This window comes from Equus caballus, chromosome 4 (genome assembly GCF_041296265.1).
Source record: "Equus caballus isolate H_3958 breed thoroughbred chromosome 4, TB-T2T, whole genome shotgun sequence".
NCBI lineage: Eukaryota > Metazoa > Chordata > Mammalia > Perissodactyla > Equidae > Equus > Equus caballus.
In genome coordinates this window covers 24,754,758-24,781,562 of record NC_091687.1, presented here as the reverse complement: position 1 = coordinate 24,781,562, position 26,805 = coordinate 24,754,758, and the positions used below count along the sequence as shown (strand labels likewise).

General features: G+C 41.4%; 1 protein-coding gene across 2 annotated transcripts in view; it reads right to left on the bottom strand.

Moving 5' to 3' along the window:
- EGFR (epidermal growth factor receptor) overlaps positions 1-26,805 on the bottom strand; it is a 199,606-nt gene that overhangs the window by 46,182 nt on the left and 126,619 nt on the right. For both annotated transcript variants that reach the window (XM_070264449.1, XM_070264450.1), the window contains exons 5-16: positions 24,047-24,181; positions 19,048-19,116; positions 18,048-18,166; positions 16,475-16,616; positions 14,803-14,919; positions 11,073-11,199; positions 10,901-10,974; positions 9,939-10,029; positions 7,975-8,174; positions 6,909-7,041; positions 5,038-5,128; positions 3,161-3,318 (exon numbers count right to left, since the gene is read on the bottom strand). In XM_070264449.1, coding sequence (XP_070120550.1) covers positions 3,161-3,318; positions 5,038-5,128; positions 6,909-7,041; positions 7,975-8,174; positions 9,939-10,029; positions 10,901-10,974; positions 11,073-11,199; positions 14,803-14,919; positions 16,475-16,616; positions 18,048-18,166; positions 19,048-19,116; positions 24,047-24,181 — 1,456 coding nt within the window. The remainder of the gene's footprint in view (positions 1-3,160; positions 3,319-5,037; positions 5,129-6,908; positions 7,042-7,974; positions 8,175-9,938; positions 10,030-10,900; positions 10,975-11,072; positions 11,200-14,802; positions 14,920-16,474; positions 16,617-18,047; positions 18,167-19,047; positions 19,117-24,046; positions 24,182-26,805) is intronic.

Sequence of the window (26,805 nt, the reverse complement as noted above, 5' to 3'; positions counted from 1 at the left end):
TTAGAGAATCTGCTCCAAATTGCTTACTTTTTAGGAAAATGAAAAAACAGATTAAGTGAAAAACTAGCAAAGTGTAGTTTATACTATGCTTTGTAGAGTTTGCAATTGGTCAATATGACCAGCATGCTGATATACTCAAAGGGAAAAATATGAAAAATCTTAAATCACTACCAAGGAAGTATTTGGTGAAATTCAAAATTCATTCCAGGTTTTAAAAAATAGTTTAAAAGTAGGATAGATGACTATTTCTTTAACAAGATAAGTGTCTTAAACTAATAGTGAATATTGTTCTTAATGGTGATTCATTACAGCCATTCCCATCACCATGAGATATAAAATTCTGATGTCCACTACCACTGTGTCTGATGTTATTCTGGAAATTCTCGTCCTTGTAATATGATCTGAAACTTTTGAAAAAGAGAGGAAGATATCATTACTGGAGATGATAGGATTGTTTTCCTGGAAAATTCAAGATCATGAATTAAAACACTAATTTCAAAGGAAGTTCAGTAAAGCCAATCAAAGCAAGATGAGTATGTCCCCCCCACCAAAAAGTCAAAAGCTATCTTATAAATTAGCAATAATAAACTAGAAGATATCTAGAAAAGAAGATCCATTTCACAATAGCAAAAATAAATACAAAATACTTAGGTGGGACATGAAAGAAAAAACTGCAAAACTTCACTGAAATGTGAAAAAAGATGACTTAAATACATGGAAAAATATATCATTTCCCGAATATGAGAATACGAAATATTGTAAAAATGCCAGCCCTACTCAAATTAATTTATTGGCTTTAATTTTTTTATTTTTGTTTCTCTTGGTGGGAAACTTGGCAAAATATTGCCAGACCGTTTGGAAAAAAGCAATGGATTAGATTAAGATTAGCAGGTAAAGTCAATCATTTGCAAACCACAGAAGAAACGACAAGGTTTCTTATATGTTAGCTGAGGATTTACCTTTCAGTCACCTAGGACTGAAACTTCTGTACCACAGGGTCATAGAAGGATGCAGCCCTTCCATTTACTCCCACAGCGGCTGAGACTCAGGAAGGTGAAATGACCAAAGTGACAAGGGTACTAGTCATTCTTGAATCCAGGTCACTTGTCTCCAGGCCTAGGCTCTTCCATACAAATGCAATTAAAATATTTCTTGGTAAACTTAGGACACATTTGGAAAATTTTTCAAGACTCCTGATTTTTAGAAGTCTAACTGGAAGGTTCTTCATCCCTTAAGAATACTAATCAGTGTGGGAGTGGGGGTTCCGGTCCCGTGGCCGAGTGGTTAAGTTCGTGCGCTCTGCTTCGGTGGCCCAGGGTTTTGCTGGTTTGGATCCTGGGCGTGGACATGGCATCACTCATCATGCCATGCTGAGGTGGCATCCCACATGGCACAACCAAAGGCACTCACAACTAGGATATACAACTATATACCAGGGGGCTTTGGGGAGAAGAAGAAGGAAAAAAAAAAAAGAAAAGAAGAAGATTGGCAACAGATGTTAGCTCAGGTGCCAATCTTTTAAAAAAGGACAAAAAACACTAATCATAGGCCAGCCATGGTGGCCTTGTGGTTAAGTTTGGCACACTCTGCTTCAGTGGCCTGGTTCAGCTCCTGGGCATGGACCTGCACCACTCAACAGTGGCCATGCCATGGCAGTGGCTCACATACAAAATAGAGGAAGATTAACATGGATGTTAGCTCAGGGCGAATCTTCCTCAGCAAAAAAAAAAAAAAGAAAGAAAGAAAAGAAAAAGGACAGTAATCATCATCGTCACAGTCATAATCACCACCACTATCACTACCACCAGCACTGGCACCAAGACCACCTCCTTTCACCAGTATCATTAATAGCAACACAGTCACCAGCATTATTACCACCTCATCTCCAGCTCCATCACCACCATCAGTGCTCAGGTGCTCGGGCACTATTTTAAGTTTTTGTTGTTAGTACTATCGAGTTAATTCCAACTCCTAGTGACCCTGTGTACAGCAGAGCAGAACCTGCCTTGCCTTTTGTGCTATCCTCTCACCTTTCAGCGCATAATGTATTGGACAATGCTCCGTGGCTATTCCTACGGTTTTCATGGCCAATTTTTTCAGAACTGGGTGGCCAGGTCTTCCTCCTAGTCTGTCTTAGCCTGGAAGCTCTGCTAAAAGCTGTCCACCATGGGTGACCCTGCTGGTATCTGAAATACTGGTGGTGTAGCTTTCAGTATCACCACAACACAACAGCTGCCAGCGTGATAACCGACAGACGGGTGGTGTGGTTCCCTGACCAGGAGACGAACCCGGGCCATGGTGGTGAGAGCTATGAATCTTAACCACTAGAGCACTATTATTTTAAGTAGCTTATACATATTAACTCAAGTCCACAAAAATCCTGTGAGCTATGCAGTATTAGTACACTAATTTATAGATGAGGAAAGAGGCACAGAGAGCTTAAGACACTTGTCCAAGGCCACATAGCTAGTAAGAGATGGATCCAGAGGAAAAAGAGTAACAGTTCCAAGTAAGGTTGAGGATTATGAGAAATATAAGGAAATGTGAAATATTATATATGACAACTCAACTTTTCTTTCTGATTGCTGGGAACAGTCCAGTTTGATTGCCAAATTTATCATTTCAGTAAACAGGATACATACATTTTGAGTGCTTCTGTTAATTGCAGTCAAAATAGTTTTAATTTACTTAGTAAAAGCTTAGCAATCAACTAGCTAAAAGAAAAAGTGTCTTCAAGCAACATTTTAGGCCATGTTTTCTTACATTAATTAAAAAACAACAATAAAAGATTCCAATATGAATTCCAGTCATCGGGAAAGATATGTAGAAAACTTAGAGACCTGGCAGGACCTATGCTCTCACCTCATCTGTCACTTACTCTTTCTTGTTGGGACATGATGGCATTGCAGAACAGAGCCCTGGCATGACAAACATAGTGAGAGGCTGAGAGGCATTCCTACCTGCACCATGATCTGCCCACAAGCATGTCCTTGCTGCTGCCACGGCCATGGAGCTAAACACCAGAAGTGAATGACTCAAATACAAATGCCTGTAATTTATTGCCTGGAAATTCTGGAGACATTTTCAGTCTACAAATTTGAAAGATAGGGTCCATTTTGTTGCTCTGTATTTTCTTTTCTAGGGCTGAGCTTCCACTCACCCGTAGGTACAGTTTGGATGGCACAGGTGACACACGTGATTGGCATCCGCAAACTTCCAGACCAGGGTATTGTTTTCTCCCATGATTCCAGACGGGCAGGTCTTGACACAGTGAGGGCCATCGATGTAGTGAGCACACTTTATGCAGTTGTCTGGGCCCTGCACCAAGGCGGAAAAATACATTTATGTATGTCTCTTTCTTTTTCAAAATGGAAGTAACTTTTTACTTAAAATACTTACTGTGAAAAAAGTCAAATAATATAGAAGTTCTTAAAGGAGTACACAGCAAGTCTGTCTGTGATTCTGCTTGAGGGGACCACTGTTAACAGCTCAGTGTTAAGTTTTCCTGACTTTAAATGCATATAATGTATAAAAACATAAAAGAAGCTACACTGTATATTCTATTACATTTTATTAATACATTGTGAGATTGTTTCTTGTCAAAGCAATCTTCATTGGCCTTCATGTATATTTATATCCTTATCGTCAGATGGACTTTCCTGCATGTCAGATTTGAAGTTAAAGGGAAGCCAGACTTGCCAAAGAAAACTTAAGACAACCCACAGCTACGTCTCTCCAGTGATGAGAAGGTAGCAAGTGGCAAGCGCAATGGTGGCTGTAGAATTAACTGTGTCACATGCGAAATGTGATTCTGTTTATCAAACTTGGAATGCCCTTGCAAAACTCACAGAAATGCAAGCTCTGGGACTGCTTGGGTCATGTCGCACACACTTCATCAAGGGACTGAAATAAGACTAATAGGGAAGGACTTGCCTGTTGGCTAAGTTTTCTGACGTCTCAGTTTTGTCCACGCAAAGACTGAGTGTTCCCAGACCCAGAACAACCAGATGACAAAGTCAGTATCATCAATTATTTTATGTCAATGATGAAAATTTAACCCAACACCATGGAAACTTGTACATCAGGGGTTTACTTTGTAACTAGCCATGTTGGCAACCTATACCTTAAAACAGTCTTGTCATCTTCTGCCTGATTTAGAGAAAATTTCTGCAAATTGTTTTCAATTAGTAGATTTAGATATGGTTGTTGAAGATCAAATCCAAACAGAGCTCCTTATATAAATAATAGTGAGCATTAACAACATTAGGACACTGGTGTGAGAGGGACCTGAATTCTTATTTATATTCTTTAAAAGATTATTACTGAACATATAGATATGAAACCGATTTTTTTTTTTCTTGGTGAAGAAGATTGGCCCTGAGCTAATATCTGTTGCCAACCTTACTCTTTTTGCTTGAGGAAGATTGTCCCTGAGCTAACATCTGTGCCAATCTTCCTCCATTTTGTCTGTGGGGCACCGCCATAGCATGGCTTGATGAGTGGTGTGTAGGTCTGTGCCTGGGATCTGAACCCACAAACCCTGGGCCGCTGAAGCAGAGCAAGGTGAACCTAACCACTATGCCACCAGGCCAACCCCAGAAACTGAATTTTGAAAAGTTTTCCTACGTATTTCTTTAAAAATTCTTCAAATAATTATTAACTAATGTCAAACAAGAATTTAACAATGTTTGATTAAAATGATAAAGCAAAGATGACAGATGTCAGAAATAGTGAAAACTGGCTGACAATATACCCAGTCCACAAGGCTTCCCTGTTTTGTATTGAAAGAGCAGTCATCATCAAATGTGTTTGGGGATATTGGACAGAAAAGGAGAAAGCTCCTGCCAGGCGAGTTGTGTGATGACTTCAACTCAATCACAGCCCCTCTGACCCAAGTGTGAGATCGCAGAGCCTCTTGTCTGGGAAGTGGACTTGGACTGTCCTTAACAGCTCCAGGGGGATGTTGGGTCATAGTTGTGGTTCTACAGGTGCTTTTCCCTGTGACATTTGAGGGAATAACATCAAACATGTTCTTACACGTCCTGTGCAGGTTATATTCATGGCCTGGGGCAGGCATTCTGGATGGCACTGTATGCACTCGGAATTCTCCACAAACTCCCTTGGCTCGCTGAGAGGAGGAAGAAAGGAAACCGATCAGTGCCATTCCAAGAGATCCTGCTTCAAAATGCTGGGTGGTTACAACTGCCTGAGTTGACGGGTCTGAAATTTCAGATGACACGAATCATCTCTCTCAGAAATCCACAATAATTTAGGTGAAGGTCAAACGATTGGGACTCTAGGACTAAATATAATAAATTGATTCTATTAACTGAATCCTTGCTCATCTTCTCCCTGAATAAACACATAAGCTTCATTTATAATCAAAGCATCCTCCCTACATTTTTCTATAGGCACAATTTTTGTATACTAGGAAACCATGGCAACAAATAACAAAAAAGAAAATAGTCCTTAGGAGGTACCTCCTCTCTCCTGTATCAGATTCATGGATATTTAAATTAAACAGCACAGAAATGGTAACTAGACTAATGCACCGGAAAAGGAGGGAGAGAGATTAAAACTTGCTCAATTGTTATTACTAAAAACAGTAAGTACGGAACACAGGTGTGAAAAAATTTGGTTGTAATATTTCCATGACTCTTCAAAGACGTAGATCAATGCTAAGCAAGAAGCTGATGTTCAGTTGAAAGGACAAAATTGTTGTGACAGCTGTTAAGAACACTGAAATCTGCCTGGTAGTTAACCATGAGTCTTCACTCCATGCAGTGAACAAGGGATGGTCATACCCGAAAATATGTTCCCTAAGTCCTCCTTTCCAGGCAAATGGCATCAGTGAAACCAAAGACTTGGAACTGTTTTTTTCTGTGCTTCTTCTCTGGGTTATCACGCCTGCTGAAGGACCTGTCTTGAAAAGGGAGCAGGTGCTGCTGGACACCAAAGTTCTCTACGGGAAAGGCATGGGGCACTACCGACATGGTTATTTTAGTTACTTTGTCTCTTTAAAGAGATATGAAAACTGAAAACATGAGATTAGTGTCTATTTGTAGCCATCAGGATTACACCAGTATTTCCCACTTGTTGAAACAGTACCATTAATTATGCAAATTACTGCTAGGTTAATAAGCCTATCAGCTAAAGAATTCCTTCCTATGGAATTGAACTTGGTCTTCATTCTGCTCCTGAATGTTTCTGGATCCCAGCTGTACCCTAAGGCCTGACAGCAGAACAGGAAGTAAGATTTTCTGTAGCCCTCTGTAATTTCTACGGCTCTTCCCTACCGCAAAATTTCCCTTTTTAAAAAATTTTTTAAAAATTTCTCCCTATCTTTCAATTTTACTTTCCTATTAATTTGTTTTTAGTCGTTATTTGTGATTATTCAAAGCTTTATATCAATATCAAGATTCTCATAGAATCAACAGACTATATACTTTTTAATCATCGCAAGTAAATTCAACAAACGTTATATGATTATGTCTTTGCCCATGGTTACCTTTAAAGTTATTAGCACTGTTAAGTGTTTCTTGAACATAAAACAAAAGTTAACCAGGAAATGTAATTTGTATTAACATATTTTGACACAGCAGGATGAATGTACTGCAAAGAAGAGAACAAACGGCCATGGTCTTGGCCATATGAGCCACTGACGGCTGTTCTATTTGTCTTGGGAACTTTGCAGGTTAGAAAAATATAAGATATTTCCAGAAAAAGAGATTCTATAAATTATTGGATTAAATTAAGTAATGAAAAAAGTTTGTTCATTTCCTGTTGTGATTAATAGTTGCCAAGAAAAAGAAAAGAAAAGAATCAAACTGAATAACTATAAACCTATAAAAACAATCCGAAGTCTTATTTTTTAATCAAAACAAATGGATTAAAAGATAATGTCTTACCCTTCCAGAATGTTGCACTTCTCTACACATTCTTTGCCACGGCTGACGTTCTGGCAGGACACGCAGTCTCTGGGCTCTGGGCCCCAGCAGCCCTCTGACGAGCATAACAGATTACAGACATGGCCAACGGTCTCTGAGAAGACAGAGTGAGCGCAAGGAATCAGTTATGGAAAAGTGACCAGAGGGGCCAGTTGAGACAACACCAGTAAGTGAGGAGCTGGGTTCTCTGAGATCTTGAGTTGCACAGATACGCCGGCGGCCCTGGAAGAAGCAGTGACACAAAAGGGGCTTCCAGAGGCCGACTGCAAGTTCCCTTTTCCCTAGTGGGGGCCGACGGGACCTGGATGGCCTGGGTGGTATTTTGCTGATGAATATCATAGCTGATGGTAACAATAAGGAAGGTTTGTGGTCGCCTGCCATGTGCCAGGCCAAGAGCTTTACATACAGAATTTCATTTAATTCTCTCAGTAGCACTGGGAATCATTATTATCTCCATTTAATGGATGAGAAAGCCAAAGCCTAAAGATATGAAGTAAATGGACGAAGGTCTCAAAGCTTGGAAGGGTTAGAGCTAGGATTTGAACTCAGATCTGTTTCTGCCAGGGGCCAGGGTCTCAGCACAGGGCGTTCGTTGGTGCATGCCCAGCTTCGAAAGCTGTCTGTGGCTCTAAACTCAGCATAGGAAATGCCAATGTGAAATGTTCATCCCATTCATGTGTGTGTTTATGTGTGTGTAGCTATAGTCATTAGAGGCTGAAATGAGCAGGGAGGAACCTACAGCTAAAATGTAATAAAACCAATACTAAATTTAGCTTAGTAAATTACAAATAACTGATAGAATAAACCTCAAGGCAAATTCATCCTGTGAAATGAGAATGATCTAGAAACAATTCTGATGAACTTCACATGATAACTTTATAATTAAGAATATACAGATTTCTTTTAATTTGTTCCTCAGGAATGAAAAAAGTAATTTAAATGTTTGAGAATGGCTTTTCAATATTTTAAATCAAAATAAGTGACCCATTGGAACCATTTCCACAGCCAAACCAAAGTGATTACTTACTGCAGTCTTTTTCACTTCTGTTGTTTATAATTTTGGTTTTCTGACTTGAGGTCCCAAACAGTTTTTTCCATTTTATTGTATTTGCATAACATAAGTTTCGGTTCCCTGAAATGATCACATCTCCATCACTTATCTCCTTGAGGGAGCGTAATCCCAAAGATGTAATGTCCAGGCCGACGACCGCAAGAGAAAACTGACCACTAATTTGGAAAGAAGAAAAATAACATTGTGAAAAATTATGAAAACATAATATCACTAAAAACTTTATTTTCTTCTTCTGGACCACTTTAGACCTACTACAGCCTGCCTTTCAGCGATCGGAAGTCACACTGTGGAAGGGATGTACTGCAACTTTTGAAAATTGCAAGTGTTTTTTAAGCTTTTCCAAGGAAAAGCTAGTTCCTTGTTCATTTAGTATCTTTAATCCCAGTGGCAGACTGGGGGCTGAATAAATGTTTTTATGTTATTATTTTATTTACTGAAGTTTTATTTTGCCTGTGAATTGAGAACATGTTCTAATCTCTCAAACATCCAAATACAAGAGGCCAGAAGACCTCGGACACCATGTGGAAGAGCTTGAGTTGTTGTTTGCAGATGATGGGAAAACACAGGAAAGAGATCTGCATTTTTAGGAAGCTCACTGGACACCAGGATGGAGAATGGGCCAGTTGAGACAGTATTGAATGAAGAGACTGATAATTAAGGCATGAGATGACAAAAGCTTTAAGTGTAATTTGGAGACTCCTTCTCTCCTTGTTTCTCTTTCTCTCCTCACCCTTTCTCCCTCTCTCTTCCCACAATCTGGCCCCTGGGGAAAGCAAAGGGCCTTAGGTGGGAGGCCTGCACCACTACTGTTAGGCATTCTCCCCAACATGCACCCAGGGGAGCCAAGACACCAGAGACAAAGCTGGGGTCTTCCTTGCGGGAAGGCCTGGCTTTGGTGAGCCACACCCTGGAATCAGTGGTCACCCTGCCCCAGTAGGGACTGTGTGTCACTGGAGTTCTCAGTAAAAAGAAAAAAGCAATCCTTATCTTCTTTAAACCCCTAAAACTAAGCCAAGAAGTACATGCCAGTCACCTAAGAAAAGTGATCTAAATCTCTCGTCTCTGTATGAACCTTGGGTAGAGGAAATATTCCTCAGAACTCAGAGCAGAGGGGCATTTCTGGGAAGCAATGTTAGCTACATGTTTAGCATCAGAGACGCATAGCCAAGGCAACTTTTGGAAAGCAATGCTTATTTTATATGTACCATATCCTGATTTTCTTTAATATTGCACAATACTACGTAGTCCTTTTAGAAGTCAATTTTAGGAAACAGTTCTGGGAACCAGACTGTTTCCAAGTCACACTTGACCAAGAGATTCTCAAATTCCTCCTCACCATAAAACTAATTATTATACTTATTATGTTAAAGATGCGTGTGTGTGTGTCTGTGTGTATTTCACTGTTGGAATTGGAAAAGTGGAAATCCTGAAAGAAACATTGAATGCCAAAAAGCCTCTTAGGTCATCCTGATATAACGTGCTGAGAAGAATACGTCACCTCAGTGCTCTTCTTGCCCAAAACGCATAACTTCAGTCACATCAGGAGAAAACATGCTACAAAATGCCTGACGGCGGAAGAGAAGGAAAGACAGAGAAACTATATGCAAGGGACTACAGAGACGTAAAACGGAATGCAATGTGGGATACTGGACTGGACATTGAAACAGCACAAAGGCATTCATGGAAAAACGGGTGAAACCAGAACCAAGTCTGTGCTGACGTTAATTTCCTCATTTTGATACTTGCTCCAGGCTCATGTAAGACGTTAACATTAGGTGAAGCTGTGTGAAGGATATAGGGAATTCTCTGCAATGTCTTTGCAACATTTCCGTAAGTCTAATTTCAAACTCTCGTTAAGTCTTATTTCAAAATAAAAAAATAAGAAAGGATCTACCAGGCTGGGGCTGGGGTCAACTTACTGTTGCTTGGTTCTGCCACGTATGATTTCCAGGTTCTCGAAAGCATGGAGGTCAGTCCTGTTTTCTGGCCAGGCCTGAATCAGCAAAAACCCTACAAAGCAGAAGGAAGGTTCAGACACATACCGCTTAGAAATTCCTTTTTTGTATGAGACATTATTAAAGGATTCTCAAGAGACTATAGTAGGAGAAGAAAAGGTGAACGTTTGGTTTGACTTGTTATCACCTTCACTGAGTGTATACATGTGTGCAGATGCAAGCCAAGGCACGATTCTACCCTGGGCATTCCGTCTCTCCCCTGGAATTCCTATTCCCTGCTGCGTCTCTCCCACTGCCCAACTCTCACCCAACAGGCTGTCCCCGTGGTGCTGCGGCCCTGAGAGCCTTGCTGGGCTACGTATCTGACGACCCCAAGAGCTCCTGCTCTTGATGATAATGGCCATGTATTGAGCTGTTATTATATACAAGGAAATTTATGCATTTTCCTTATTTAATTTCAATCCTCAAAACAATATTGTTATTTAGGTCTCATTATGCCCTTTTTAGGGATGAGGGAAGTGGAGCTCTGATGGAAGGAAGGACCCAAGGCCCGCTGGTGGCTGAGCAGGGATGTGAAATCTAGTCTACAAGGCTTGAGAGCCCATGCTGTTCCCTTACCATTCTGCCCTTCTTTCTCTACCCACCAAAGTCGCTGGGCCATCAAGACATTGCCCTCAGCTGAGAGACGAGGGATTAAACATGTTCACGTGAAGTCATGGATGACCAGAGTCTTTTCTTAGAGTGTTCACCCCTTGCATGCGGTGGAAATTGCATTTTTGAAAAATATCAAGGAATTAATTAGTCATTAATGGTAGAATTTCAGAATAAAGGTTTTTATCCTGAGGGAGAAGGAAATACATCTAAAAGTTCTCTCTATAAAACTCCGATTTCTCCTTTATGTTCATATAAAACGTTGCAGCACACACCTGTTATCTCCTTCACCGTTTGTAGAATATCCAGCTCCTTGGGATCCAGAGGCGGGGTCCGTGTGAAGGAGTCACTGAAACAAGTACAGGATGATTATTGATTCACAGTCTCTACCACTGAACAAGGCAGATTTTATTTTTCTCTACACCAGTAACTTAATCTATTACTTACCCCCTAAATGCTACCGGCAGGATATGAAGATCTCCACTGATCGAGGTACAATTTTTGAAGTGTTTAATATTGGTAGCATTTATGGAAAGTGTGTCTTTAAATTCACCAATTCCTATTCCATTACAAACTGTAAAAATAAGGGAAATGTTTATTCAATTCACATTTGCTGAATTAGGAATAGCTAGGGTTTCACAAGCAGAGGGGAGCAGGAAGTGAACTGTAGCCATGAGAACCATCACTGCCATGCCATCATTCATTCACTCAACAAACATCAATGGAGGGGCTGCTAGGTACCAGGGACCATGGTGGGGTTTGGAGTTACAGTGGTTAGAGAAGGAGACGCTGTTGCTGTTTTTCCCCTCCCTGGGCTGGCATTCTCCTCCTCATTATTTCCCACTTGGACCAGAATCTAATTGTTCTTAACAACTCTTACTTCCTCTCCACAGCAGTGCAGTCCACTTGCTGCTGTCAGTACTGCTTCTATGCACGGGCTCATCAGGTATCCCCCTGACTAAACCTTCAATGCCTTTCCATTGCCCTAACCTGAATGGCAGCTTTGTCTTCTATCTTAAAGAAACAATACACATAGATTTTTTCTTTTTGAAAGAGTGAGATGAATTCATTTAAGAAAATGTTGAAAACACAGAACAAAGAACACAATGACCAGCAATTCCACTATCTACCTTTAATACTTCAGAAAATTTCCTTCCGGCTATCCTCCATGGTTATGTCACATAAGCTATGCAGTTGGTATTTTGTTTTTTTCACTTATTATGCTGTGAACATTCATCATATCATTGAAACTATTCACAAACATGATTTCTAAAGGCTGGCTGATCATAGGAAATACTGTAATAACTTTTATCAGATAAACTGCTTTTATTTCAGTGTTTAGTTGAACCAAACGCTTTGACCTGTGTCTTATTGCTACACCAATCTAAAATGCCTTTTTCCACACTCTGAGCCCATTTAGTAATTTACATCCACTCCCGAATCTCCATCTCAAATGCCATCGCTACCCTAAAGCCCATTTATCTGTTGCAGCTCTCCCTCTAAAATTCACAGTGCAATTTTTGGTACCTATCTTCCAGACTTATCTTTACTTTGAAGGATAGTCACTGAAAATTTCATTGTTCAGGTATAGGTCCTATGCTGATCTCCACAAGACTTCCTGGTGACACAGTTACACCTTGCTACTCCATCATCCCCTCTGTGCTCCGCTCTGTTAGGAGTCCCTTGTTGCTTGCAAAGAAACCTCTGGCTGCCAACTGGCTGCTGAGCCCATCCCACCAACCACTGGATCCCCATGCTTCCCTGGGCCACATCTAACCCATGTGGGTTGTGGAATTCAATGGCCAGGCTTGTTTGGGATTCCAAGGATCTGGCTGACAATAGAGAATGAGATGGCTTCAGCAAGACAAGCCCTGAGGCATTCACCTGCTATATGGGGACTCGCCATTTAATTATGGGTCTGGAAGAGAATTCCATGTGTTTGACGGAATATTCATTCTCTCTATGCTTGTGTGTGATGGTGGGATTACTTTAATTCCTAAATTCGGAAATAAATTATACATTCACCCTTAGAGACATCAGATTTGGAGAAGGTGTGGGCCATCAGCACACACATTTTCAGCCCTTTGTTTTCCTAGCACCTCCTCCCTTACCCAGTGGCATCGCCCTATACCCAAAGGGATCTGAGCTGGCCACTACTCCCAGGATATGAACTGGGACATATAGAAAAATAGAGCGTAAGGATTATGGCAGAATCAAAATGTTTGTTGAACAAAAAAAATATATAAAACAAAAACAATCTCTGATTTTGTAGATCCATTTGAGGATGCTAATAGTACGCTTCTCTCTATTCAGTGGCTTAACTCTTCTTTTTAACTTCCTCTGGGCCGGGCACCAGTCCCAAGTTCTTATTTCCTTTCTTCCATGTCTCCTCTGCCAAGAGGCTTCCTGAAGCCTAAGGATACTCAGCTCTCAGGGCACTAACCCACCTCCCCACAGGAGTTACAAGACCAGGAAGATGCAGAGGTGGCCAGGTCTGGCCTGGGAAGGAGACTGCAAGAGCTTCAAATCTCAACTCTGCCATTCCCAACTGCTGGACCTTGGGCAAGTCATTTAGATTCTCTGTGTCTTAGAGTCCCCATCTGTAGAATGGAGATCATAATAGCACAGACCTCCCAGAGGGTTTGGGAGGATTCAATGACATGGAACACAAAGGCTGAGCCTGCCCATGAAAGAATGCACATGAAGTGTCTATGGGAGAAATCAGTTTTCATTGATCACGGACGGCTTCATAGGGAAGGTGGCATCTGAAGCGGATGTTCCAGGTAAGCAGCTATTCATTGAGGCGTTATTTATAACAGCAGCATGGTGGAAGCAATCTAAATGACCATATAAAGGGAGACAGGTTAAATGAATTTTGGTTCAGTCACACAGGGGAGTCACTTACAAAGAAGAATAAGGAAGATTCATATGGACTTATCTGGAATGACTTCCAGGATATACTAAGTTTAAGTAGCAAGGTACAAAGAGTGTAGATAGTATGTTTTGAGTAGAAGACGTAATCTGGACACAGGACATGCCAAAGGGACAGGAGCCAGCTGGAGAGGCTCTTCCCACCAGCCATATGTGAGATACCAAAATGAATAATGGCAGGAATGGATTACAATAAATTGAATATAAAAGGATTCTATGATTTCACACGTGTACTAAAAAACCTTTTTTTTAAAGAATGTCAACTAATAAAATGTAGAAGAAATGATAGAAACAGAAAATCACTTTTTTATAACCACCAAGAAATCTGAGGGACACTACCTGAAGTATATTATCAGATTTGCCATCATCAGTAATGGGATATACAGGCATCATGTGCTACCTGATGTGATACGAGAGGAAATCAACATGGCCTACGCAGCACTCCTGCCCAAAACACTCAACCCAAATCCAACCCTGAGGAAAAACAACCAGCAAAGGCAAATTGAGGAATATTCTGCAAAACATCTGCCCTGTACTCTTCACAACATCAGGTGATGGGAGAGAAAAGAAAGAACGTAGGGGTGGGGAACTGAGAAACGTTCGTGATTAACGAAGAGTAAGGAGACAGGACATCTAAACAAATCCCACGATTCTTGATTGGCTTCTAGACTAAAAACTGGCTAAAAATGACTTATTGGGATAGTAGGAGGAAGTTTAACTTAAACTTAATACCAGAAAATAGTAGTGAGTGACGTGAAACTTGAGATGAGTGTGAAACTGTCTTTCATTACTTAGGAGAATGTCCCCATTTGTAGGAAAAGTATGCCGACATATGCAGGGGTAAAGTGTTATAATATCTGTAACCATCACGAAGTTCAGAAAAAAATACACACACGTATGCACACATACACGTATGCAGGCATATATAAACACAAACATGGAGAGCCTGAAAGCAGTGTGGAAGAATATTAAAAACTGATGAATTTATGTGAAAGGAATATGGGTGTTCATTGTACTATTCTGGCAACATTTCTGGGTGTTTGAAAGATTTCATAATAAAAGATACAGTCAAGGCCAAGTAGGAATAAATTGGCATTCAGGATACACCAAGCACAAAGGCAGGAACAAATTTCGAGCTGAAAGACATTTACTCAAATCTCTTCTAAGTGTGATGCTGATGGGGCCCTGCGGGGGAGCTTCAGGACCAGAGGAAGAGCCTATCCCCACACCGAGCAGGCTCCCCTACCTTTGCGACAAGGCCCTTCACACTTTTTACATTTGCGGACTCCGTCTTCCTCCACCTCGTAGCTGTCAGAACTGCAGGCGCGGACACAGGAACCGTGGTCTGTCACCACATAGTTACCTGGGGGAGTGACAATAAAAGGAAGGTGGCGAAAGTGGCACCAGGTGTTTCTGGGTTTCCCACAATCATCTCGTGTCCTTCTATAACAGGGCTAATGAAAAGGGCCCATAGTCCTCTGCTTTTATTTATTTTAAGGACAAAGAGTAAAAGGCTGCAAACAGAAAAGGAATAGAGTTCAAGAGTTTTAGTAGTTTGCCAAACCATGATATGGAGAAATAAAGATATTTTATCACAGGCAGGAAACAGATGTGTTGAAGAGGAAAACATCGTACACGCACACAAGTTTAAAACACCTCCACAGCTCATTTTTTTTTTCTATCGGTTCTACTTCAGGACTTACGGTTAAAGCTGGAAAGCTTATTAAAAATATGTGAACCTAAACAAAGACTACTCTTCCACCGAAGCTGCTACATTTGAGGCTGCATTTAATTCTCGCGGCTGGCATCTTGCCCTTCCATGGTCCTCTCGTTCTGACAATCTTCCCTTTGCTGGGGGTGGTAGAACCAACTGGTTCTGCATGAAGCCAGGCACATGGGTCATTTTCTCGGCCTCCCCTGCCCCTTGAAGTAATTTGTTTGTGTTACTGTTAATGCTTCTTCAAAAGCTCTGTGCGCTCCTGTTTCGGCTTCCCCAAGCAGACCCTCAGACACATTTACTGGACACGGGTCATTTTCTTCCGAGTCGTCTGCTTTTGTTGTCTTAGGCCCTAAGTGTTTTCTTGTGAATTTTAAAACTCTACCTCTTTCAAAGATTATACATGTCATAATCATGGCAAGTTTTTCTTTATCTTAGTTTTCATATACCTTACAATGGCTTATTATTCCATTTATGTGCTATTTTTTCTGCACAGAATTAAAAAATTTCCATGTCCAAAAATCTGGTAGGGCAAATCTCTCCTTCATAATTGTTCTTAAATTTTTTTTCTTAATTACCCTCCTAGAAATCAAGATGGTTTCTAAAGCTCTTCAATTAGACAACTCTACACTTTCTCAATCAGGAAATAATTCATGTCACTATTTCCCTAAACACTACAGCCACCTGTAGAACGCAAACACAAATAAGCAAAACCCAAACCACTGAAACCAAACCAAGAACAAACCTTCTGCGGTACTCCCAAGAGGCACGGCTTTCACCAGAATTGTAACGGCCAAAGAAGGCAGGTCCTCCAACGTGTTCTCTAATTTAGGACCATTGCTAATTGCTTGTGAAACAGCTCAATGGCCATGGGTTTGTGCCAATCAGACAATAGAATATTCTGGACTGCTACACTGGACCTCAGTTAAGAGGGATGCACAACAGGCGAGTCTCTTGTCCTGGCCACCACGACACGAGAAACCCCACCGGGAAATAGAGGGGCAGCTGTCATCTCTTGCCTGCCGCAGCAGCCTGGCTCCTCACCTGTGCACCTGGACAGGCCCAGGGTCACCTGCCTGACAATGAGGCAGACACAGGCACTCAAAGACTACCCGAGACAGGGGACTCACAATTCCAGTAGAAGCCAAAACAGGAAATGGATGCCTGACAAATGAAAGTGTTTCCCATGTGATGAACTCACGGGGGCATTTCTTCACACAGGTGGCACCGAAGCTGTATTTTCCATCTGGGTTGACGTCCATCTGGTACGTGGTGGGGTTGTAAAGCATGAGTGGTGGGCAGGTGTCCTTGCACGTGGCTTCATCCCGGAATTTTCGGCAGACCTGTCACAGGAGGGACCACACGTGCTGGTCAGGCCGGGCAAGGACACTCAGCACTGTTTTGATTTCGTGCAGAAAGCTCGAGTTACAGTTTTTACTGTTCAGAAGTTCGATTATGGCAGAAAAATCTAGCAAAGTACTTTCAGTAGAGTCAGAAAGAGCTTTCTCTTAAAAGCATGTTTTTTCTTAAATATACTGTCATAGCTGTGATGATTTCTGGATTATGATGAGAGAAAAATACATTTCTTTATTAAATTACAAAATGACTAAGGAATTCACACACCAGAGTGGTAACTATATAGTGAAATTGTTTTTAATTCAATTTACATTGGGTCTCCCTCATAAAGAACACTTGAGGATACATTTTAGAACTTACTGCCAAACTGCAGAAAACTTTGACTAGGAAGGGTGCCATGCAAAGGGGACCAGATCAAATACAGTGGTGGCCCTAAGAATTGCACGTCATCTTTCCTCTCCAGCTACACATTAGAATCAGCCCAGACCACACAAGGCAAAATCCTTGGGGCCGGCTCCAGCCTCTGGACTTTAAAAATCTTCCTTTCCTTGAAATCAGTCTTTTGGATTCCACCTTAGGTGGGACTCCGTGTCTGGAGCCCATGAAGGTCTTATCATACTTGGTGCTGACTGACGTCTGCCAGTCCTGGTGACTCCAGGAGTCACGTCTGCCAGACTTGGTAACTCTAGGACTCAGGTCTGCCAGTCCTGGTATCTCTTGGACTTTCATCTGCCAGTCCTGGTGTCTCCAGGACTCAGGTCTCCGAGTTCTGGTGTCTCCAGGACTGTCATCTGCCAGTCCAGGAACAGGGACAAAAGTGAGTGCTTCAAGACTCCTTAGGGGGTGGGCAGGAGGCATCTGAGCCATGGTGGAAAGAGCAGAGGGACTAGGTCAGGAGATCCAAATGTAGTCCTAGCCATGACACTCAAGATCTGTGCGGCTCTGGATGGGTCTCTTAACATCTCTAAACATATACTGTAGGGGCTTTTACAGTATCAACTCCCTAGGTTTGTAATGAAAATTAAGTGAAACAAGAAGGAGAATGACAATACTGCTGCTGGCCACAATAAACATTAATGACAAATAACACATATTTCATAATGAGTTATGCTTATTCTATGCCCAGATCCTGGTTATGGATGCCACATGCACTGTGTCATTTAGACCACTTGACACTTAGGTACTTTATTATCCACCATTGTCAGATGAGGAAACTGAGGCATGGAGATGTCATGTAATTTGCCCGAGGTCATAAAGTAAGTGGTGAAGGCAGGACAATAAAAGATGGTTTGTAACTTGGCAAAGGGCAAAATCCATGTCTGCTACTACCAATGTTAATCGGCACACTTCTCCCACAGGAAGCCCCTCTAAATCCTGGGCCAGAGAAGCCCCACCGTGTTGAGCTGGGGTGGTCTTACCAGGCAGTCACTCTCCCGGGGCCCTGTGCAGCCGGCGGCACACTGGTTGTGGCAGCAGTCGCTGGGGGACCTGCCACGGCAGCGCCCTGAACACTGCTGGGCACAGATGGTCTTGGTCACTGAAAAGAGCAAAGGTCACCAGTGAGCTGAAGAGACAGGGAGGATAGAAAGGTCATTTCCCAGGGACCTTGCAGAGCACTTGCAAACAGTGGATGAAAAGTGAAGGAAAGGATGAATTTAGTGATTCTGTGGCTTGTTAAAGTCCCCAAATGTTCTCATTCTGCCAAATTACACTGAACCATGGCCTTTCTTTATTGCACCACCTTTTTTTTCTCTGATTTATTTTGAATTACTTAGGAGAACTAACCAGATAAAGTCTAGACTTTTAGGCCTGCTAAATAACTAAATACTAGTTAGAACTGAGTTTTTGGGTAATATAGAAAGCACACACAAATAACAAAAATGCCTGCCAGCAAGTAGTGTTTAAAAGGACATAACAGTCATGTCATACCTAATCTGAGGACAGATAGCCAGGTGTTAAGCTGACATGTCCCCAGATTCCTTGGCCATTCATGCTCCTAAACTAGGATTCCCGCAGAAAAACCCTCTTGAAAAAAGTTGCTTGTGCTTCTATGCAGCTGAGTACCAAAGAGAGGGGGGAAAAGGGAGAGAAAACAAGAAGAATATGGACTCAGGTAACACAGACAAGTCTTCCGTTCTCAGAAAAATCTGCCAAACATATTGGTCAGAGAGAATGGCTCATAGATGGGTGACTGACTTTCACTTATTTATGACAGGCTGAAATGTCAAAAATAGCCCACACTGGATTAACCACACGGAGGGAGATTTGCAAGACTGTCATTCACATCACTGCTAACATCTGGCCTCATGATCAAGGATACTTTTTGGAGTCTTCAAAGGGAAAACAAAATACAATCAGCTGAGTATAAGTGGGAGGAAGTTGCCACATATTTATCTGAAATTTTGCTCACTGACTTACATTTCTGGCAGTTCTCCTTTCCCACACCCCAACAGCTTCCATTGGGGCAGGCTGGATCACACTTTTGGCCTAAAATATAAAAGTAATAGTTAAATTCATATCACAGGGAAAGACAATGAGTGACAAGAAACTCACACCCTTCCTAAGTCTCTGAGCAAAGTGACGTTCTAGAAACGAGAAATAGCTTTCAAATTTCTCATTCCCTGTTTATTTGGCTGGTTGGTTTGTAAGACAACTTAAAAGACTCTTGTAGGAAAAAAAGATGAACCACGTACTGCTTCTATTTACATTTCAGCTGTGCAAACTGAGGCAGAGAGTAATTACTTGACTTCTCACAGGCCACGAAAACTGGGATTTAGGTGAACGCAAGGGTCCAAACACCAAATTTGCTTAGGCTTGAAAGCCTAGCGTCTCCCACAACAATGTTAAGAGTGTTGGCACACCAGCCATCTCCCACAATAATGTTAAGAGTGTCTAATCTGGTGCACCCACTACATTCTTGCTATGTCCGGTCTTGAGTGACTGGGTGGTCAGTCACTCTGGGAGAGTTGGGGTCCTGTAAATAAAAAGCCCTGGGCTTCAAGTCAGAGACAGGCACAGGATGCTGCACAAAAAGTGAAATGTTCACAGTGTGTGCCAATTTATTGATTATCTAAAACCTCAGCTATTAATTTGCAAGCTACTGTCTGAAAATATTTGCAATTGGTAGATCAATGTTTGCAGTTTTTAGAAATGAGCAACTACAAATTACGGCTACAAAGGTTTTTAATCTCATTAGTTGTGTTTTGTTTTTATCAGCATTGAAAAATATGAAGACCAAAGTGTTCTATTTATATGTAGAGAACAGGTTGACCACCAAATTTGTTACAAAGAGATCAGCCATGCAAAGACATGTCTTTCATTGCAAAGACACAATAACTCAAAGGAGTTAATATGTGTCCCAAAGTCTCCCACAGTCAGGAAGAATTTATTCTCTGGGAGAATTTAGATTTCAAACAGAAGAGCTGATAATTTGTCACGTGATTGCTGAAGCAGGACACACCTTTAACAGGACTGACAATTCTTACAATAGCCCCCCAGGGAGGAGGGCATTAATGCAAGGCTGGTGATCCTTAGAATCATGAAAGACCATGAGGCTGAACCCTAGATGAACAGTGTGGGCTGTACGCTGTGAAGACAGAGAGACAAAGACAGAGAGACACACAGAGAGAGAAACAGAGAGCAATAGTAACACATAGAAATGTTAGTGGTTGTGTCTGTGTAGCGATATGTTATTTTCACTTTTTACCTTCTACTTCCCCATATTTTTCAAATTTCTATTATAAGCATGTAATAGGTTTATAAAAAACATATTTGAAATAAAAATGTTTAATGGAATCTTTCTGTAAAGAGGAAAACATTTGCCAACCGAGGAACTCAAGGTCTGCTTATAATTTTATTCTTAACCCTCTGCGACAAAAAAGAAATGCAGACACATTATATAAAATATGGGTAATAGAAAAAAGCAAAAAAGAAGAAAGGATCCAGAGGTAATCAATACAGACATATAAGTGTATGTATAATTAAGAATTGATATCACACTGTACATTGTATCATAACTTAAATAAAAACCTAATAAAACATTATGACAATTTTCCCATGTCTTTAAGTATCCTTCTACCTAACATGATTTTTAATGGCAAGGCTGTACCATAATTTATTTAACCAATCTCTTATTTTCAGGTATACGTTTTTTCCAAAACTTATTATAAACAAGACTACAAGGAATATTTTTGTACAAAAATATTTTTTTACATTCCTTATGATTTTCACTCCCTAAAGGAATGAAAATATTTTCTTATTATTTCTAGATATGAAATTCAAGGGTGAGGTGTGTTCACTTTAAAGTTTCAATATATATTGCCAAAATTCTCTCCCTGCCCAGGTTTTATTAATTTATATTCCCACAAACAGAATATGTGAATTTTTGTTTCTCCACACCCTTGCTGATCCAGGTATCTAGGAATCAAAATGAACCCAAACTTTAGCAAAGGCAAAAATAATACTTTATTTTACTTTGAATTTTTCAATTACAGTAACAAATAACATTTTACTTTATTTCTTGGCCATCTTAGTGTGTGTGTGTGTGCGCTCATGTCCTTGGCCCATTTTTTTTATTGAAAGGTTCACCTTTTTCTTAGGATTTCTAAGACTACTTTTACAGTCATACAGCAAGAATATTAACTCTTTTCAAGGCAATCAGATGTTGTACAGTATTTTCCTGTTTGTTACTAACATTTTTTCACAAGGGAATTTTCTTTTATGGGATGTGACTTTGGCTTTTCTTCAACCTGATATTACAAATATTCATCTGTATGTTTCCTTCTAGCACTTACATATATATATGCAGTATTTTATTGTATATAATATGCATTTTGAATTAATATTGGTGTATGAAGAGGACTGTGGATTTATTTTAATTTCCTCTCAAGTAAACATACCCATTCTAACTTCAAATTCCAAGCTACATCAACAATAATGTAATGTTGGGCTACACGGGATAACCTTTCTGAATCTCAAACCCCTCGTCCATAAAACACTTAAATCACCTTGTGAGATTTTTTGGGTAAAGAGTAAATGAGACAGGTTCTCAGAAGTCATTTGTGGCCTGAAAAGCCTGAGGCATGTGCGGGGCTTCTCTTTCCACAAGGAGAGTGTCAGGCTTCTGAACTTGTCACTGGTCACGTAACGAATACGGAAAATGCAGGTGGCAGGTGAACGGTGATTTGGGAATTTCCAGTGTGACTACCTAATATCCTTAGTTCCTTTTTAAAAAAAAATCCTTTAGAGTTCTGTCACTTTGATATTTTTCCCCTAATAGTTAAATCATTCCAGAACAATTTATTGAATAATGAATTCTTCCCTTATTTGTCTGAAACGTCATTTCTTTATGGACATTTGATTTAGTTAGGCTTATTCTTATTGTCTTATTCTTACATGTCTACGGCTTATTCTTATATGTCTATTCTCAAACGAATATCATATTGGTTTATAGTTCATAGCTTTGTAATATTTGAATTTTGTTGTTGTATTAACCTGTCCACCATTCTTCTCTCCCAATACTTTCTTGCCAGATCTTTCTCACAGTTGCAGTGTCATGAGGGCTGGTATGCCTATTTAGGCTGCCTGATCTAGTCCGTGGCAAACCCATACAAGCCTCACAGCCTTTCCATGTCACTTCTTTTGTTATAGATGTGCACAATTTAACTTCCCCATTATTCATCAGATGGCTGAGGAAAGGCTAACCATGATCTCATGGACAATACAGAATTTTGCATTGTAAAATAAAGTTTTCAGCTTCTTGCAAACACAGCAGGTGCCATCCTGGGTATCTGCTGGAATAATATATTTGTAAAACAAAGGAGCTCAAGAGCCGTGTTCATTTTAACGATTTACATGGTTCATTTTGACGTCCATCACTTTGACGATTCACAATCGTCAAAAGGTGAAAGCAACGGAAGCACTCATCGATGGATGAATGGATATACAAAATGTGTATACATACACATGGAATATTATTCAGCCACATAAAGGAAGGAAATTCTGACACACACTACAACATGGATGATTCTTGAAAACATGTGGTAAGTGAAAGAAACCAGTCACAAAAGGACAAATGATTCCAATCATATGGGGCAGCTAGAGAAGTCAAATTCACACACACAGAAAGTAGAATGGTGGGTGCCAGGGGCTGGGGGAGGGGAAATGGGGAATTAGTGTCTAATGGGTGCAGAGTTTCAGTTTTGCAAGGTGAAAAGAGTTCTGGAGATGGATGGTGGCAATGGCTGCACAACGATGTGAATGTACTTAATATCACTGAATTATATGCTTAAAAATGGCTTAAGATGGCAAATTTTATGTTAAGGGTATTTCTACACAACCATCAATCAAATCAAATAAAAAACAAACAGAAAACAAAAGGGCTCTAGCTGATTATGAAGATCCATGTCAGCTCCAAATTAAGACCAAAAACCCCATGCAGTCACTGCACAGCTGTAGGGAAACAGAAGCAGGACATGGTGACAGCTCCTTATTTTAAAGGATTGAAAGACCAGGGAGACCAGGAGGGGATAAGCTAAGTGGAGCTCGGTAAATGTAAGCATGTGTCTTCAGAGTTTCCCACACTGTGCTGCCAACCGGGCAAGTGGTACAGCCCTGACCTCCAGCTGGCCCCCTGCCATCCTGTCCCTTGTGCGGGCTGCTTTACTGTTGAACGGGCAGGGACTAGGTCATGGGCGTAGGAAATATAGACAAACTCCCTCCCCAGTGCTCACCCAGTTTTGCTGGGGGACCATGTGGGAGTGCCTAGGCTGGTCAGCAGGAGGGGAGAGTTCAGGCCCAATGCTACTAGAGGGCCTGGGGCCACTTCGAGACTCAGCAGCAAGTCACAAGCACACAAAAGTTTGGCCAGTTTCCTCATGGCAGGATGGGAGGAGCCCTTATGCCACGACTGATGGGCTCTTTTCAATGGCCACAGGAGGGCTAAGCTGTCCTAGGGGGTGATCTGCCTTGCCAGCAAGGGTCCTAACTGTCACCATGAAAAACAGACTTTTCTCTCTGTCTTAAACCAGTGCTTTTCTAGTGGGCAGATAATTTGCTTACTACAGTCATGTACCACCGAAACGATGTTTCGGTCCATGACAGACCACATATACACGGTGGTCCCATAAGATTAGTACTATAGAGACTGGGTACTCTATGTAGCTATATTCTATGTAGGTTTAGTAGGCTGTATGACCTAGGTGTGTCTAAGTACACTCTACGATGTTTGCGCAATGACAAAATCACCCACTGACGCATTTCTCTGAATATATCCGTCATTAAGTGACACATGACTGTACTTATTTTTTAGATTAATGTGACTTAACATTAACTCTACCTTCTCTCACCACCCCAACACTCTACAGCATTGCCCGACCATAGGAGCAGGGGGCAGAGGGAACTTTTGTGGAACACTTACAACTGCCCAGTTGATTCTGAAAGTCCACTGACATATTGCTTAGAAAATCACTGTTGACAATGTCCCGCCACTGGATAGTCTCCATGTTGCAGAGGATAGGGTTGTTGCTGAATCGTACAGCACCCTGCAGGATTTCTGTGTGAGAAAGGAACCTCAGTAAGCAAACTTGTCATCTCTTCTAAACTCTCATAAAACAAGCATGCATTTCTTGACATTTTGTGCTCTGCTAAAATGATGTCAGTGTGCAAAAGAGACTCCTCATAGAACTTCAGCAAGGGCAGATGAAAAATGAGTTGATGATAGTGCCATGGAGGAGTTAGGATTTCCCCTGAATTGGGCCTTTGAACAATGAGTGATCAGAATTTAGAAACACGGGGAGGAAGGAGAGATCGCTTTTAGTCAGTGGTTATAGCATAAACGACGAGTTGATGGGGAATTGGAGGTTCCCGAGGAGGCTGATCTGGACTGGATTGGATGACCGTTTGATGACATGAAGAGGCAGATGGGACAGGAAGGGCAAGTGGCAATAACCAGCATCGCAGGCTTACCAGGATTGTCAGGAGAAGGTGGCAATGCTGTGAGGTGCTTTTGGAGCATTTCATTGGAGAAAAGGGTGTGAAGAATGATGTGGAGCAAGAAGAATTTGTATGTAGGATGAACAGACAGGGAAGACACCAGGAATGCAAAGGATGTAACAGACTGTACAATTGTTTCAAAGGAAGAACTGATAGGACATGGAAAATTGGGGTGATAAAAAAAAACTCGAGCCTGAGCAAAGGGAGAGTGTTGCATCAGTGACATTAAATGTAAACATTTACTGAACGACTTATATGCACAAAACATAGTAGCAAGTGTGTTAGGGGCTGCAAAGATGAATTGGATCAGTGGGCTTCTCTCTAAGAACTGACACGCATGGGGAGACAGACAGGTCACGCAGTTAATGACCACATGCCCACGGAAGATCATGACACACAGCAGGTCTGGGTACTGTGCGAGTTGATTTATAGGCATTATTTTAGTTAATCCTCACAATGGTCCTATGACTCTCTGTAGTTTAAATATAGATATGTAAAGAATGCCCCACATCCCACAGGCAGGGAATGGATATACCATGTGCACAAGATACCAGCATGGAAGAAGGAAGGATGCTCCTGGGGAAGATCTCTGAGGCTTGTTGGAAAGAATGACATGTCCTAGCATGCTGACAGGAGCATCCTGTGAAGGAACATGGAGGGAGGGCGCCACAGGCTTCGGGTAGACAGAAGACTGGGGCAAAGACATAGAGGGCAGTTTCTTCAGCGAACGGTGGAGAACAAAGGAATCACAGAAGACAGGCTGGGAAGTTGGAAAGGGCCAAATTGTGGAGCTTTGGATATAAAGTCAGAGATGACAGCAGGACAGTCAAGTGAAAACACACACTATAGAGGGAGCCAGAGTCAAGTGGATGAAACTGATGCGAAGTCAGAACTGGAAACACAGAATAGGGATGTCAAGGCTGTCATGACAATTAGGACAACAGACCAGGATGCCAAGAAAGAGCATGTAAGATGGAAGGTCAAAGTGGGATCTCAAAGAACACTTGCAAACAGCAACTATGAGAATAAAGGGAGGAAGTAAACGTGCTGAAGGATTGAGGTGCCCTGCCTGGTATCTTAGAAGAGAAAGAGGCAGTAATCTGGAGGCAGTCATTCTTTTATTTTTACTTTCAACATTTAATGACTGCTCCCTTTATGGCAGGCACTAGGTTAATTATTAATAACAGCATTTAATTAGTATTAAATAATTCAAATTAAATAATTATTTAATAACAGTAAATAAACTGGATTTATACAACCCCAATACCAGCAGCAGAAGTAATACCATCAATAGAAATAGCTCCTAAGTGCTTTACCTATAGAAATTCACTCAATTTTCTCAACAACCCCAGGAAGTATGTTACCATTGTTACCGACATTTTTGAAGATGAGCAAACTGAGACACAGAGAGAACATGCTCCCGGGGTGTCTGGCTGGTGAGTAATGGAGCCAGGCTGGAACCCAGACAGTCCGGCTCTGGGGTCCATGCTCTTAACCACATCTACTTGTCACCATGAGACAGTGAGAGGCAAGATAGGCAGACAGAGGCATGCCAATGCCCATAATAGTCCATTTCACAAAAAGTGTGAATAGCACAAATTAGTATTAGCATCAACACAGAAACCTGTGCGTGGGTGCTCTGTGCAGTTAAAGTGGTGGGTGGGAGTTCTTAAGACAGTTTTATAGAATGGCAAAACCCAGAAGCCAAATCAGAGGGCCATGCCTGGTGGGTTCCATCCTGCGTTTGGACTTACCACCTGGCTCTAGCATTGCTGCCTCTCGGGCTCCCACAATTGCCAGGATGACTCCCTCTGTTAGGCATCCTCTGCTTTCATCCCCCTTCCTCGTCAGCTCCTTCCCATCAAAACTACAGGAAGGGTGAGGGCTCTGGGGCAGGGATTTGGTGGCCATCCTTGGCCATTTTTTCACTAGTTTGGAACCTTAAGAGGGTTCCTTTGCCCCCATTTCTTTATTCGTAAAATGGCATAGTGTAACACCCACTCTGAAGGAAGGTTGTGAGCATTCAATGAAGTTACCAATTTAACACGCCTGGCACAGCACCTGCCACATAGGGAGGGCACAAGCATTGTTATCTTCAGTCATTTCACATCAGCTTCCTGCCTCTTTTACCATCTTTCATAGTTTTCCCTCTGGGGACCCTCACAGTGTCCTACTCACAAGAAT